Raw genomic sequence first — 16122 nt, forward strand, 5'->3', positions numbered from 1 at the left:
AATGAAACCAAAGTACAAATATGCTCTCAAATATATGTGAGGAATACAGAAGTTTCTTAAATCAGGTTGTATTTATTAAAAGCAAGATACAAAATACCTTGGAATTCAAAGATTACCTATTGCAATGTTTATCCCCTAACTGATCAGTTCAAAGGAAAAAGTGATTTCAAGGCAGGTAACAAAAAATGTTTAAGACAGAATTTCATAATACTTCTGCTTGCAGACATCGAGTTTACTCAAGCTTTGAGGCCTCAGTATGTTCCTCCATGTCTTCAACCATTAATACTCCAAAGCGATTGTTTCCCTCATACCAATGTCTACTGTTTGAGGTGGTTACCACTCTGCTCTTTGATTGGCTGGTACCTTGTTTTTTTTGCCTTTTCTTTTTTGAATTAGATTTACTCTTTGGTAGGAATAATTCAGCAGGGGCATATGCCCTTGTGGCATTGAACAGATGTTCATAAAGTTGCTTTGCTGCAGGACACACGCTCAGGAGACTTTCTACAGAGGTCGATGTTAGCAGTTGCCGGCACAGTCCATGCACCAGGCTTCCACTATACAAGCTGTTCAATGAGATTGAGAGAGAGAGAGAAGGGTTAGAGCAGAGTGTCAGTGCTCTGGGACAACCATCATTAGCATGGCTTCAATGAATGTATCCAAACACAGAGTTCTTCTATACAATCACTAAAATTACTTAAGAATAATCTGTTCCTTGAAGGAAGGAACTGAGTTGTTACTAAAAAGATTACTTCTTGCCTGTTGACATTTTTAATCTCAAATTCAATGATGGATGCTTGCTGGTTCTACAACTAGCCCAAACTTGAGCAGGCTTCTTAACACTTCAAAGAAAGGGAGTTGAAAATGCCTCTGATAAATCAAACAGGTAGTCTGTTGAAATAAGAAAATTTAATGGCGGCATTTGCAAAGTTACCATTCACTTTGGACTAAAGATCTACTTTACAAACAAGATGGGACTAACTGGAAGCCACAAATTCAGTATGTAGTTCAGCTGCCAGAGGTGATCAGCTGGTGCCTTAGCAACTGATGTAGAACTTCCATCATGTGATCAGTGTAAAACCATCATTTAAAAAGCCTTAGTAGTGCTGAGACACTAGGACAGTCCTACTAAAATCATTAGGAGAAATGTTTGGCCTTGTTTATCCTGTTTTGTTCTTTTTTTTGTAATTAATTTTTATTGTATTCTTTCCATTACCATTTATCCCCTTTAGGGCCCCCTCCTGCCCCTCAACCACCTCACTGTTGTCCATGAGTTCTTCTTCCTTTTTGCTCAGTCCCCCCACCCCTCTACCCTTCCCCATGCCTCATAGAGGTCATCCTGCTCTCTATCTATGAGTCTGTCTCTATTTTGTTAGTTCAGTATGTTCATTAGATTTCACATATGAGTGAAATCATACGGTATTTGACTTTCTCTGATTTGCGTATTTCACTGAGCATAATATTCTCCAGGTCCATTCACTCTGTCACAAAGTATAAAAGTTTCTTCTTTTTTATGACCAAGTAATAGTATTATTCCATTGTGTAAATGTCCCATAGTTTTATATCCTCATCTACTGATGGATATCCTGTTTTATTTTTAAAGGGATTTCTGGTATGTAGAAAGGATCCACTCAAGAATGACCTAAGTTATTAAAGGCTGGAAATAAAGTATCCATAGACCTAAGGCCAATTAATCTTAACTTGGTGAAGGGTTCTAGGGTTAGGTCCCATATGAAGGCCCAGAGACACAGTAACAACACAACTGCTAGGAAGCTTTTCACCTTGAAACATTTAAAGCCACTCCAGCATATTTTGCATGCCTCCATCTATCATTTATTCAACAAATATTTGCATACTTATGATATGCTAGGCACTGGGGCTACAACAGCACATAAAATAGACGAGGCCCTGCCCTCATAGCGTTTACATTCACGTGGAGAGAGACAAAGCATACATACAATCTCAACTCCATTTCCAAAACTATCTCCCTTTTACCTTCTTCAGTCACTGGGACGTCCAATTCACTGATCCCACCACCACTTCACTGGCCTGCACACTACTGCTATCATTTCCTCTCCAACTTCAACTCCATAATCATTATAATCGCTTCCCAGCATACAGGCTGCCTCTCCTTTCATACGTGTCTGCAAAACAAAAACCTTAAAATTCATGTAAGCATCTCGTAGTCATCTCACTAGAAAAACCTCTATGACAGCAGAAATCTTTTTCGATGTTTTGTTCGTTACACCATAGACCTGAGTAGGTATTTAGTATTTGAATGACTGAGCGAACAATACGCCAAGTGGTAAGAAATGCGATTATGAAATACAAAAGAGAACAGGGCTAGAGTGACTGGAAGTAGAGAGTAATATTTTAGTAAGCTGACCAGAAAAAGCTAAAAAGTGATATTTGAACAGACTTAAATGAGGCAACAATTTATATCCTACCAACACCTGCCTCTGTTTTACTTTGGAACTAATTGATCTAATCATGGACATTCTCTTTGGGAATATGGAAATAATTTAATATTTTTCCTGTTTCTAGCTCTTTAGCTAGAATAGTGTTCCAAGACCAATTATGCTAAGATTAATTTGTAAAAATAACTTCTTTGCTTTAAATATGAATAAAAGTGTTTGCTTCTGTGTGCAGCCCTCTGAACTAGTTTCCCGCGGTGCTTACCGAGTTAGGTCTGGCTCTGGGAGCGGAGTGGACAGCAGCTGATTGAGGTACACCCCCATCTGCAGACAGCACTGCCACTGACAGAAGATGTGAGCTGTGTCTAAGTCCAGTCTCGTGCCCAGCCGTGTCTGCTCCTTCACTCTTTGGAACTCCTCACACAGCCTCTTAGCACCATCCTCCCGCAGATCTTCCTTTTCTAGACAAAGAAACCAAGGGCAGTAGTTCCCAAAACACTGTATCAACTTGTAATTTTCTCCATACATAAAACTTCATAAAGAAAAAATTGGTTTAAGTAATCAAAATGCTTTTCTTTCCTGGCCCCTTACTATCTTAATGCCAATGTAAAAGCCTTGCTGTATAAATTGAAATAATATACTGAAATGCCTTTATAATGACAGTCTATCTTTATTTAACACTAAATTATTTTCCCTTTAATCTCTTTCACTGGTGTACCATCTAACCTTAAACATGTCTGCATCAAACTCGCCAAACCCTAAATCTGTCTCTGCAAAATATAAATTGCTATTAAATATCATTCCCTTCATTGTTCTCTTCCACCAAACTTCCTTTCCTGGAGACCTCCGTGCTAATAATGCACTTAAAGAAACAGCCATGTGTTGAAAGCACATTTTAACTTCTGTTTTATGGAGGAAAACAAAAGTATGAGTCAGAGAATGTGGCAGATCACCACTCCTTCACAGAGGGGATGAGGGGAAAGGAGCAACAACCTGGGGAAACGAAGAGTGCTGTGTGTGTTGACCTGTGAGCCTCTGCAGGTTTGTTTGAGCAGGAGTGCGCAAAGTGACATCCAGACCAACCTGAAGGTAATAAAAAAGAGGCCCACCTTTTACCAATTAGCGAGCAGCAAGGCACTGAGCCTGCCTGGGTGCCAGGTCCACAATTCCTAAAAGAAAAGAAACAGACCCTTGACGTGCCCCTTCTGTCGGACTCAGGTAAAAACTTAATAGGCTTGTGCTCTGAGAATTTTCATAAATTGCATTTATTATCCAATGAGAGGAAGCACTCTACACATCTTAACCATTAGTGGGCCTTATTTGTTCTGCCTTAAGTTGGCTGTCAAATAACAACAGTCCCTTCTGACAGCTACTCACACTTGGAGTTTCTTGGAGTCTATGCAGGTTCAATATTTTATTTAACTTATTTTAAAAAGGAAACTTCAGAGTAGCAGTAGCCAGTAGAACTTTCTGCAGTGATGGAAATGTGCTGTCCTGTAGCCACATATGGCCGCTGAGCACCTGAAATGCAGTAGTAGCCATCAGACAGCGCTGTTCTAAAGGGCGTTAACTCACACACGTTTACACAGAGCGTTACAGCATTCTATTTTTAAAGAGAGATTATTTCCATTAGGGAATTGAAGTGCTCCAGTGCACCGACATTTATTTTACCTGATATACTTAAATTCAGTATATTTCTCCAATATACTTAAATTCAGATGAAATTGCCTCAAAGTATATTTCTCCAACAGAAAAGAAGTTGCTTCTACCATCACTACTTACCGCATTTGGCCCACATTTTTGGCACACCCATGTTTTTGTGTGTGTCATACATGGGATTACTACTCCCATGTATAATACTCATCCTTATTTCCCCCCTCAAAAATTTGGGCAAGAAAGTGCACATTATACATGGCAAAGTACGGTACATGCTAACCAAAACTTACAGTGGAGAAAAAGGAAAGCGAGAAACAGCACAAGCATGCATGCTTATTTTAGTTGAGGTATTCAAAATTTCACCAATGTGAAATGTTTCACCAATGTTTTAAAAATTTCACCAATGTTTTAAGTGTTTCTAGTGATGCTGCTGCAGCTATATCAATAATAGAGACAGAGATAGAAAACACGGAATACAAAAGGCAACTAACATCAGTCACACTTCACAGGTTAAAGCTCTCAGGTGCCACAGAGTACGTGGGACTAAGCAGTATCTGTACATCTTCACTGCGTGTCCTTGAAGTCACACGGAAGTGCTCAAAAATATTTACCAATGAATGAATGATATATTGGTGCCTCCATGCCTAAGTTCTCATATAACTGACAGGGGTAGATAACCCAAGAATTTTTTTAAAACTTTTTATTACTGTAAGTAACATAAAAATATACTTCTGGAATTTCCAGATACCTACCAGTGCTGTTGATCATGGCATGCAAGGGCCCCACCAGCATCCCCAGCAGTAAGGCTTGCAGATGATGCACTTTTGCCTTGGCCTCCATGTGCTGCAACCAGTAGCAACTGACAGCAATGGGCAACTTCAGAGAAGTAGGGACTGGGTCCAGGATGGTCTGTTTCACCTTTAATGTTTCTAACAGAAGTATCTGCCGTTTAGCCAAGGAGAGCTGAAAATACATACCAAACACCTTGTTGCAAGTTACTTTGGAGGAATCTTTTTTATTACCTAGTATGAAGAGACTTTATGCAAATAAAATTGCTGTGTCATATTTTTATCTTCCTGTGTAAAACAATCAGCCGCACTCAGCATTTGAACATTAATAAGGTGCTTAACAAATATGGTTGCTTGAATGGATGTACTGTCTACTCCCGCTACACGACCCCTGCTCATGTGGTTCCGTCCTCCCAGGAGGCTGGCTGAGCATGGCCAGTGCACGTTACTTGGGAAGCTTGTTAAAAATTCAATCCTCAGGCCCAACCCCCTACATTTTGATTCAGTGAATCTGAGGCATCCCAGAAACCTGCATTTTAACTACTTGGCTTTGAGAAACAATGATTTATACTCAACCAATTCCTTACTTGGCAGTGAATATACAGACTCCACCTTCTCCAAGACACCATTACTTATCACCTCTAGAAGAAATGTAGATTATGTGCACCTTTGTGGCATATCATACAGTGTTCTATTTGTTTGGGTCTTGTCTCATGTTCCTACCCAGCTGAGTGTTTTATTGTCTTTCTGTTCTCCCACACAGGGATTGTCCCAGGGTGACTACTTGTAGGTGAGAGGTATACTCAAGGGAGATGAGTATTTAAGGACTACCTGCATTGTGCTCGCAATAACACACCACACTCACTTGCACTCCATGTTTTAGTGAGTGTGCTTCAAGTAAGAAAGAAAGTAAAAACAGCTGTGAGGGCTTTGGGCTATTTGTTGAAATAATTTTAGCTTAATGAACCTGAAAACTTCGAAACCACGAGACCTTACGGCTTCCATACTTTTACAGACAAGGGAAATTAGGACTATTAAAAGGGTACCTTTAGCGGGATTTTAAGATCAAACTTTAAGAGAAAAATATAGTTGTATTCCTAGTGTCTCCTAGACACTTTTCTTAACTTTCTGAGCAAGTCTGAGACACTTCTCAGCATCAAACACCTAATTAGCAGTCAATAAGTGTTGACAGCAGAGATGTTAACCTGAAATAAAATGTGTCATAACTGACAAAATAGTTTCCTCATCAGTGCATGATAGCACTGAATCAGTGATTTATAAGTATTGGTTTTAGCTATTTAATATGTAATAAAAGTTGTCTAATTAGACATATGTAAAGTGCTTTACAGTATAATCAATCACCCCTATGAAAAGTAGCATTAACTACTTAAAGTAAAAACAAAAGCTATTCTTTTTTTTTAAAGATTTCATTTATTTTTAGAGAGGGAAGGGAGGGAGAAAGAGAGAGAGAGGGAAACATCAGTGTGTGGTTGCTAGGGGTCATGACCTGCAACCCAGGCATGTACCCTGACTGGGAATCGAACAAAAGCTATTCTTTATAATCTCCTAAACTGGTAGAAAAATACACCAAGTAGAGGCTGAGAAAATACATGAATTCTTTACTGACATATAATGCTTAAATTATTGAATTCTCTAGCCAAGTTGCAACACAGGAACAAAGCAGAGTCTGAGCTTAACTTCAGAGATGTTCTGTCCCCCACTAACTCTACGGCCTTGGGCAAGTTTCTGAGCTTTCCTATAGTCAGTCTAACCATCTGTGAAATGGGCACTTTAATAAGTTACACAAAATGTCCCCTGGAACCCACCAATCCTCAGCCCCTTCCAAAAGGGGAACTACTCTGCTCACAGCCCTTAAATCTGGTTAGGTCTTACCCCCGTGACAACTCCCAGGGGGAGGGAAAGCACAAGCCTGCAGAAGAAGCTGCCACACAGTGGCAGAGGTGCCCAGAGAGAGGCTGGTCTTGGCACTGCTTTACTCCCCAAGAACGATCCACTTCCATTTCTCCTTAAAATTCTCTTGTTGGTTAACTTGAGAGGCACTCTGTCCACTGCAACTAACAACCAAAACTGAAGCACTATACTATGTGGTTACTGTGGGAAATAAATGAGAGACTGTATAAATTTTCTAACAGTTGGCACAAAGCAGGTAATCAAAGTATTATTACCACATCATATTAAGAAAAAAATGAACAGACAGTATTACAAAGTTTCTATACTGCTACCTGCATTTGTTTCTGGAATCACATTTGCACCTGATACCGTTTAGAATTATTGTGCACTCATTAGAGCTAACAACACTGAGCTAAATACAGAACTGATTGGCTTATGCCCAGGGAAAGCCAAGGGATACCACTGCACAGAGAGGGAACTACAATTACACCTTACTTTGAATATACAGTTAAGGGATGGGAACATTTGTCATCTGCACTTAGCAAGGAGTATAGTCAGCCTGTGATGCTCATGGACTCCACTGGATTTTTATATGCAAGGAAAGTGTCCTGACCCCTATGTTGTACTGTACAGGAGCAAGTCAGTTCTAGATTGTAGATGTAAATATGAAAGGCGAAAAAATTTTTTTCATGACCAGCAAGTACACAGTAATTTCTTAAGTCACAAAAGTGATAACCATAAATAATGAAAAGTTCATCTGTGTTAAGAATTTCTGTTCATCAAACCATATTAGAGTTAAAAGAATCCACAGAATGGGAAAGGCTAATCACCACAATACATGTTATTTAATGAAGGAGCTATATATAAAAATTAAAAACAAAAATGGGCAAACGACTGAATGGAAACTTACAAAACAGAATATGTCCAAATGGCCAGTGAACACATGTAAAGGTGCTCAAATAAGTCATCAGAAAAGTGCAAATTAACACCCACTAAAATTCACTAAAACGATGCCACTACACAGCCACCAAAATAGATAAACTTTTTTAAAAGGACAGAAAATACTAGATATCAGCAAGGGTGTAAAGTGAGAGGAACTCATACGCTTGCTGGCAGGAATATTGGCAAAACCACTTTACAAGACTACTTGGCATATGTCTTCTAAGGTGAACATCTGTGTATCCTATAACCCAGCAGTTCCGCTCCTAGTTATATATGCAATAGAAATGTGTTCAGATTTCCACTAAATGGCATGCACTAGAATGTTCATGGCACTATTCACAATAGTCCAAACTGCAGACTACCTAAATGCCCATCAGCTATAAAACAGAAAAACCAATTTTGGTATATTCTGAAACTATAATAATATACAGCAATGAGAAGTGAATTTTCTACAACTATTCTCAGAGATATCCCACATTATGTTGAATAAAAGAAGCTGGATGAAAGAGTTCATACTGTATGACTTCATTGTTATAAAGTATAAAAACAGTCAAGACTATTTAATGTTGTTAGAGGTCAGGGTAGAGGTTAAAGCAGGTAGGAGAGGGGGTGACTAGAAGAACCAGATACTAGGGAAAGCTTCTGGGGTGCTGATAATGAGTCTTCACCTGCGTGTTCTCTACATGGAAGTGTCGAGTTGGTGAAAATTCATCAAGCTGTACCATTATCTGTGTACTCTGCTGTATGTACACTGTCAGGAAGGGATGGACTGCAAAGAGGCAAGAGGAAACTTGTAGGGATGATGGATGCATTCATTACTTTAATTGCAGCATGGATTCACAGATGTAAGTATCAAAACTCATAACAGTACACACTTTAAAATAAATATGGGCATTCTGTGTACATCAATGATTTCTCAATAATCTCATAAAAATGTTTTTGAAAAAATCCTCCAATACAGCACCATTTAAGTTATGGATAGAAATGTAATTTTAGCAAAACATCTTATAGAATGTTGCCAATTTCAATTTTTTTTTTGGGGGGGCTGCCTATATATCTGATTTTTATTATGTGGATGATTTCCATGAATAACTTCAATTTTTTTTAAAAAAATATGTATTTATTTTTAGAGAGGAGGGGAGGGAGGAGGAAAGAGAGGGAGAGAAACATCCATCAGTTGCCTCTTGCATACGCTTTGACTAGGGACCGAACCCGATACCCAGGCATGGGCCCTGACTGGGATTTGAACTAGCAGCAACCTTTTGCTTTGTGGGATGATGCCCAATGGAGCCACATGGGTCAGGCCACTGCTAATTTCAATTTTATTGGTGTGGGTCAAGTTTTAAGAAATCCCTTCTCTTTGGAATTTGACCTATGCTCAACTTTCTAGTTCTGTAACCCTGGAGATGTGATAACATTAGCTGTGTTACTTAGTGTGATAAAAATGTCTCTTGTAAAGCTACATCCAGACTTGAACTATAAACAAACTGTAAACACCAGATGGGGACACGTATCATGGGGCTTCTGTGAGTACAGCGACTTGTAATTAAGCATGTCCTTTGCAGAGACCCTGGAAGTGATGTCTATGGAACTGTTACAAGGTTGACTCCTGTGGGGAAAGAGGCCAGTGAGACATTTTCTTTCTTTAACTGAGATAAATCATGTCTTAAAATTCACCTTTTTGAAGTGGTTTTTGTATATTTATAAGCTGTGCAACCATCACGAATGTTTAGCAGCATCCTTGGCCTGTGCCCACTAGATGCCAGTAGCAACGTCTCCCTCCCTCTCCCCATCCGCCGAGGTAGTGACAATCAAAAATGTCTCCAGACATTGCCAAATGTCCCCCCGGGGGGGGGGGGGCGCAAAATCATCCCCAGTGGAGAACCCATGGTGTGGAATGCTGCGAGGTCTCTCACAGAAGAGGAAAGCCTAACTCAAACCCACTGGGAAGCTGTGCTCCCTGTCCTCCATCCCTGAGCAGACTGGCCCCCAGAGTGATCTATGACGGTGGTATGAATCTGAATGTTTGGTTGGATCTAGGAAAAACTCCAGTGGGCACTGAAATTGGTATTGTAAATTTATCTGCATGTAATTGTGTTAGTATAAGCAATTTTTAACATATCTATTTGTAATTTTTAATATATTTATGTAATAAGGAAAACTAAGCAAACACTGGAATCAGTGAGCATTTTTTTTACTTTGAAAAGGGGATTAATCTAGTGTTACTCAGATTTAAGCAACACTACTTAGGCTACAAGTTGTTTTCTTTCATTATCAAACCAAGCAAACCATCATGATGCCATAACAGAAAGCCTAAAAAAAGATCTTTGTTAACAAAGATGAAAAACAGACCCAAGCATCAGTATCAATCTCATTAACTGAAAGCTGTTGCAGGCTGGTATGTTAGTTGTGCCTATGATCAATGCCTTTAGGCACACTCTTTTTCTTTTTTTCTTTGTAGCTCATAATTTTTCCCCACTCCTTTTTTTTTTAAAGCCACATAACTCCATTGTGATAGCTAGTAACAACATAGTAGTAATAATTACAGAGATAACATGGACTACTACTGCCACAGTGAAATGGCAGATTTGGAGCTAAAAGATCTCAGCGTGAGTCCAGGCAGTGATACTCCCTGGCTGAGTTGTTACAGAGTTACCACTTGAGGTCCTAGTTTTCTCAGCTACGAAATGGGGGCAGTATGGCAACCAGCCTCAGTTTATTAAATTAAGAGAGAATATACATGAAAGCACTCTATAACCTGTGAAGTGCTTTACAAAATTCACATTAGCATCACAAACACTTACCTCAGCCAATTTGCTTAAGTCAGAACCATCCTTGGGCAGTTCTATTGCGTCAACAGCTGATGTTTTGATATTTTTATTAATCCTTTCCACTTCACTGAAAGCTACAGGCCGAGGAGGTGATACATTCAAGGCCACATTTTCCAGATGCCGAGAAACATTCAAAAGAAGCCCATAAATGACTTGCCGGATGGGCAGAGATATTTTGTGGGCATTTGGTTGCTGCATGTTTTCCACCTGTGTGTGAAGAATGGTCCGTCTTAGCACCAAAGCATCGCTGATGAAAGGCGAGAGCTCACCTTTGGCCAGAGCCTCTAGGACCCATGCTGGTAAACCCAGATTCAAGGCCTCTGGACAGGCATAAGTACCACATTGGAAGAAGTCCTGTAGCTTCACTGGGGACTGCTGGTATTCTTCCATGGAACAGCAGAGAAGTTCCTTAATATTTTCTCGATCCTTTTTTGGGAGATATTTCAGAACATTATCTAGTGCTTCAGTAGGCTCAGCAAAATGAGACAACCAATTCAGAAGTCCCAGAACTCGTTGGTGTCTCCTCCCCTTAGAACTGGCAGCTCCAAGAGGAAGTCGTGCTTTATTTAAGAATGTCTCCATGATGGGCAGATTAATATGGTCATTTCCACATAGCACCGCAAAGAGAGGTAGAAGCGCTTTATTCATATTGCTGAAGTAATGGCAGAGTGCATCGAGGGAAAAGCATTTGGCAGGGATATAGAAGTCTTGTGTGCCCTTAATAGTGTTCAGATTTCTCCACTGAAAGCTATTCAATGGGCAAAATCCAGCTTTCAGGTCAAAAATGCAAAAGTCACTATCTGACGATAACACAGGGCAATTCCAGTGATTAGCCAGTGTCATAATGTCCCGATCTGCTTCTGAAAAGCATTGGACAAAACACACCTGCAGCTTGATCAAAACTTGTATAAACACTTCCCGGATGAGCAAGGGACATACAAACCCACCCCCACCAACAGAAAGGGAATGGGCCATCTGGATCTTCTCTCTAGCTCGATCCTTCAAAGTTGTAAGCTTTTTATCTGAAATGTCACATCCTCCATCTAGTACAACATATGGACATATGTTACAAGAAAACAACGATTCAAAGAAATTTTGTACAACATCTGCAAAAGAATCATAGTCCCCTCCATACCGGAGCTCCAAGTTTGAGTTGAAGCAAAGCCGGTGGAAGAGAGCATAGCCATCAATAATAATTTTTGTGTCTCGCAACTTCAAATCAGTGAAGAACTCATTACAATGATCTTCCACAAAACTCATTAGTCCTCGGATACCCATGATGACTGTCTGAAGAATTGCCTGTTTAAAACAATAGAATATACACTTTCAGTTGATGCTAGTTACAGGGGACCAAGGCACTGTTTCCACCACCATCAAATCAACAGCAAATGTTATAAAGAACTCTTTAAATACAACATATTAGGTGTCCACATCTTAATTCTTACCTAGATCCTCAGGTAAGACCAGCTAGCTGAGTGCCTTTTCATTCTTTTTTGCTCCCCCTGTGTATTACAAGGCACAGGTTCAGTAGTTCGTGGAGTTTGTTCTTTGGATACAACTGAGGTTGCTAATGATTCTAAAGGAAAACTGATTTAAGTCCATTACTGACATGCTAGCAGAGAACTTCTGTTGACTTTGATACTGACATAGACAATAGTCTTACAAAACAGAATATTCATTTTGTGGAATCAAAGTAAAAAGTGCTAAGACATAAAAATTATATCCTCCTCAATCTCATAATAAGTCCTAAAGCATTGGGCTTCAGTTAATTAAAGTGTGTAGGGTCAGTGATATGGATCCAGTTTTTTTGACAATCAGAGTCTGGGAACTTATTTCAGGCATTGGTTTGTGGGCCCATCTTAACTGGCATAGTTTTGAGTAAGCAAAGTTTTCAGGCTTCTAGGAAGTAACTGTCCAGTTTTACTCCAATGAGAGGCTCTTACCTTCTTGTCTTTGCATATCTGGCCCAGTTACCATCAATATCCTTCACAATCTGGCAAACTTAAGTCACAGGATCAGAATTACTAGTTTTTCCTTTGGCCTTAGGATCCAAAATAGCTCAGCAAGGTATTGTTTCAAAATCGTGAGATTTTGTCAACTGTGGATTTTTTTTGGCATTAATTTTGATTTTTGAAGGTATTGCATTAAAATTCATCTTGATTCCAGAGTTTTTCACCATATCTTGCATTTTGCGTCTGACTCACTTTCACCCTAGTCTCGGCCCTATCTCTGATAAGCATAAAGATATAATACTTATTTCTTTAGAAGCCCCTCTCGTACGTAAAGTTTCTGACAGCAGAGACAGTGTCAACACATCTTAAGCTGATTACAGGACCTTGGACTGTTGTTGAACAGATGCGTGGATAGGAGAAAGGTGCACAATATCCACAAACACGGGCCTTCGTAAACCGCGTCACCCGGGCCCTCACAACCCCGCCACTCCGACCAACAGCAGAGCCCACCTGCTCCGTCCTCACCTAGGACCCGCCGGTCCTTTCGAAGCCCTCGGAAGCCTAGCAAGAACTGGAAGCGGAAGCCCCCCGCCGGAGCGCGGGAACAGGAAGTCTCCCGGTCTACGTCAGTGGGAAGCCCGGTTTCCTGAGCCAGTAGCGCCTGACTGCGCCGGGGGGGAGGGGCGGAGCGGGCGGTCCCGCGCGAGGTCCGTGGAGAAAGCTGGGTAGTACCCTCCGGAGTGGCTGCTGTCAGATTAGGGTGCCTGAGCTCTTTTCCCCGCCCACTTGAATAAGAGCACACTTCCGTCCCGTTGACTGACTCCGGCCGGCCTCTCCCGACCTCCCAGCATGCCCTGCGTTGTCTCCCTGGCAACGGTGTCCAACAAACTTGGCCAGAGGTGGTCCCGGAGCTCGGTGGGTCCTGAGGGCCCGCCCAAAGTAGGTCCCACTTGCGGGCGGGACACTGGGCATACCCTGGCGCTGCGGCTCCACCGCCCTCGACTCGGAAAGGTATGAGAAGAGCTCTCCGCCGGGCGTGCCAGGCTCCCGGGCGCCGGGGAAGGTGATGGTTTCGGCTGCCACGGTCTCGGTCCACATCTCTGGACCTCCAAGCCTTCGACCTCCTCCCTTCCCTCGACTCCTTACCTCTGGGGTCTGCTCCACTGTCCACAGAATAAGTGTTGCCGGTGCCCCCTCGATATATGTTAACCCGCTTTGCTAAGATGCCACTTTTCGAAAAGTTGAGGCAGTTACGTTAGTTTTACCCTGATTTTAGGCGTACCTTTAAGGTTGGATTCCCAAGTTAGCACAATCTGGTGTCAGATCTGCTTCTTCTCATTCGTCATTGCCATGGAAGAGAACTACTTGGCTTCCACCTGTGATAAGCACTCCCTTCCCTTGTCTTTTGGCCCAGGCCAGGTCTGCTTCACATGCAAGGGCCCGTTTGCACAGAGTGGTACTCACCTTTCTCACAGTTCCACCCAGTTTTGTAACTTTTCTCTCCCCTCCCCCATCACACATACTTTTTTCCTTCCTCCGTTAGCTGTTGTTCTGTTGGATGCTTATTCGCCCTAACAAAGTTTATTGAACACTTACTATATGCCAGGCACCGAGAATGCAAAGGTAAAGAAGGTGTGTTCCAGGCTCTCAAGTTCATTCCAAACCTTTTGAGGTGGATGGGGAGAATGGTACCTTGACAAGTGAACACAGAGGAGACTGATGGAATGATGATGGCCTAATGGTGGCCTGGGAAGGGAGCTGCAGGGCTGAGTCTGTGAATTTGGGCCACAGGGAACCTAGTTCCAAAGTGCACTGTGGGTACAGCCAGGCTGTCTAGACACTGCTGGGTTTAAACGCTCATTCACAAAAGAGAGCCCCTGGGACACTGGGTTTCTTAGATCTGTTCTGTCCTTCGCTAAACAGAGACCCTCATCACGTCTTCAAAGTAAGGAGAATTCCCAAATGATATGAAGGGTCCTTTTCAGTTGAAAAGCTGTAAGTCCGTACTTGTATCTTTTTTAACAGTTTAAGTTGTCCAGAAAGCCTCACTTTTATTCTAGCAGAGGCAGCAAACAAAAGATACACGTGGATGCCTGCTCTCCAGTTGTTTTTTTCTAGCAGATTTTCCTAATACTTTCTATGATCTTGATAATCCCACATAATTTTTTATTTATTCAGGGATTTGGAGGTATGGGCCACAGCTCTGAAGTTCCAGTTCGATGCTAATGTTGTTTTAGTATTATCATGAGCCCATAGCCACTCAGGTGACTTGATTTCTTTCTCTTTTTTACTTTCTTCCCTCCCTCTTTCCCTCTTTTTTTTCCTCCCTCCATCTTTCCCTTCCTTCCTTCCTTTCTTTCTTAGCTGATTCTAGGCTCCTCAATGGCATCAGGAGAAACTTACCTGAATAATACATTATTTCAAGAAGAAAAATGCTGTAAATCAGTGATTTTCAACTGGTGTGCTGCAAACATTTTTAAAACATGCAATACCTGACTATTTTAGTTAGGGCACTGACCTTTTTCCCCTTAGATTGTCAAAGAAAAAAGGACAACAGCCAATACAACAATAACTGTCAGGTGTGAAAGACCTGTTTTGAATCATAAGTTAATATAAAGTCATATGATAGAGTGGCACCTTATTGGTCACATTGTATAATAAGGTTGCATTTCATTGGTTACGGTTTGGTGCCAGAAATCCTTAGATATAAGTATAGTCACCTCATTTTTTAATTTACTTTTAGAGAGAGGGGAAGGGAGAGAGAAAGAAAGAGAGGGAAAGAAACATCAATGTGTGGTTGCCTTTTCACATGGCCTCCACTGGGGACCTCCGGTCTGCAACTCAGGCATGTGCCCTGACTGGGAATCGAACTGGCAACCCTTTGGTTCTCAGCCCGCGCTCCATCCACTGAGCTACACCAGCCATGGCTAGTCACCTCATGTTTTAAAGGTCACTTGGGAGCAAAAAGGGTAGGTAATTACTATTATTATTATTTTTTGTAACTCCATCAAAATTATACCTATTTTCCTTGTCAGATTGGCAAAAAATATATTTTGTAGTGTGCTGCAGAATTTTAGTAATTAGTTTGTGTGTGCCCTGAGATGAAAGAGTTGAAAATTGCTGCTGTAAATGGACATTTACTTGTTTATGTTCTGTTCTGAAGCCTGTTGGCTATGTGCCCCAACTATACAGGCAACATCCTGTCTTATCATTATATACAACAGGTTTAGTCTCATAGCTTTGGAATTGTCGAGTAAGCAAACCTGACTTCAAGTCATAGAGTCTTCAATTTAAAATCATGTTTTTATATAGATTTCAATAAAAAATGTTATATCTTAATGAAATAAGTGATTTTACTTTGCACATACATATGAAACAGCCCTGACTTTTATAATTCTGCTGTGCATTTGCAGCTCTGTGAGGAATTACAGATTTACCTATAACACATTTGTATTCAGCTAACATTAAAATACAATTTTAAGCCCTGGCTGGCGTAGCTCAGTGGATTGAGCGCCGGCTGGGAACCAAAGTGTCCCAGGTTCGATTCCCAGCCAGGGTACATTCCTGGGTTGCAGGCCATAACCCCCAGCAACCGCACATTGATGTTTCTCTCTCTCTCTCCCTCCCTCCC

At 41.1% G+C, this 16122-nt stretch overlaps 2 protein-coding genes across 8 annotated transcripts in view; one reads left to right on the top strand and one right to left on the bottom strand.

Moving 5' to 3' along the window:
• Nucleotides 1-52: 52 nt before the first annotated feature.
• On the bottom strand, nucleotides 53-13207 carry ASTE1 (asteroid homolog 1). 7 transcript variants are annotated; one of them, XR_006787770.1, is made up of 6 exons: nucleotides 13017-13207; nucleotides 10513-11838; nucleotides 4820-5030; nucleotides 2677-2872; nucleotides 1993-2141; nucleotides 428-563 (listed from the first exon to the last, which is right to left on the bottom strand). XR_006787770.1 is itself a non-coding variant. In XM_045856664.1 (5 exons), the coding sequence occupies exons 2-5, from the start codon at nucleotides 11815-11817 to the stop codon at nucleotides 233-235; spliced, it is 2043 nt and encodes a 680-aa protein (XP_045712620.1). In that variant the 5' UTR covers nucleotides 11818-11838; nucleotides 13017-13207; the 3' UTR covers nucleotides 53-232. The 7 variants fall into 7 exon arrangements, 5 of the variants coding, with proteins under 5 accessions (XP_045712620.1, XP_045712622.1, XP_045712623.1 ...); XR_006787769.1 differs by having other exon boundaries at nucleotides 1993-2156; XM_045856664.1 differs by lacking the exon at nucleotides 1993-2141 and having other exon boundaries at nucleotides 53-563.
• Nucleotides 13208-13371: 164 nt separating this feature from the next.
• The window catches only part of NEK11 (NIMA related kinase 11), a 212562-nt gene continuing 209811 nt past the window's right edge, over nucleotides 13372-16122 (top strand). The window contains exon 1 of the mRNA XM_045856864.1: nucleotides 13372-13502. The gene's annotated coding sequence lies outside the window, so the exon portion shown is untranslated. The remainder of the gene's footprint in view (nucleotides 13503-16122) is intronic.

Source organism: Phyllostomus hastatus, unplaced genomic scaffold (assembly GCF_019186645.2).
Source record: "Phyllostomus hastatus isolate PE091 unplaced genomic scaffold, TTU_PhHast_1.1 phas_scaffold_129, whole genome shotgun sequence".
NCBI classification, from domain to species: domain Eukaryota; kingdom Metazoa; phylum Chordata; class Mammalia; order Chiroptera; family Phyllostomidae; genus Phyllostomus; species Phyllostomus hastatus.

What these genes read in the sequence shown, in the direction of transcription:
- ASTE1 (XM_045856664.1), bottom strand. Translation starts at nt 11,817, where the DNA reads ATGGGTATCCGAGGACTAATGAGTTTTGTGGAAGATCATTGTAATGAG. An exon ending in ACTTAAGCAAATTGGCTGAG is followed by an intron (nt 5,031 to 10,512) that starts GTAAGTGTTTGT and finishes ATGTATTTTCAG; the next exon opens with CTCTCCTTGGCTAAACGGCA. An exon ending in TGCCATGATCAACAGCACTG is followed by an intron (nt 2,873 to 4,819) that starts GTAGGTATCTGG and finishes TTCTTTGTCTAG; the next exon opens with AAAAGGAAGATCTGCGGGAG.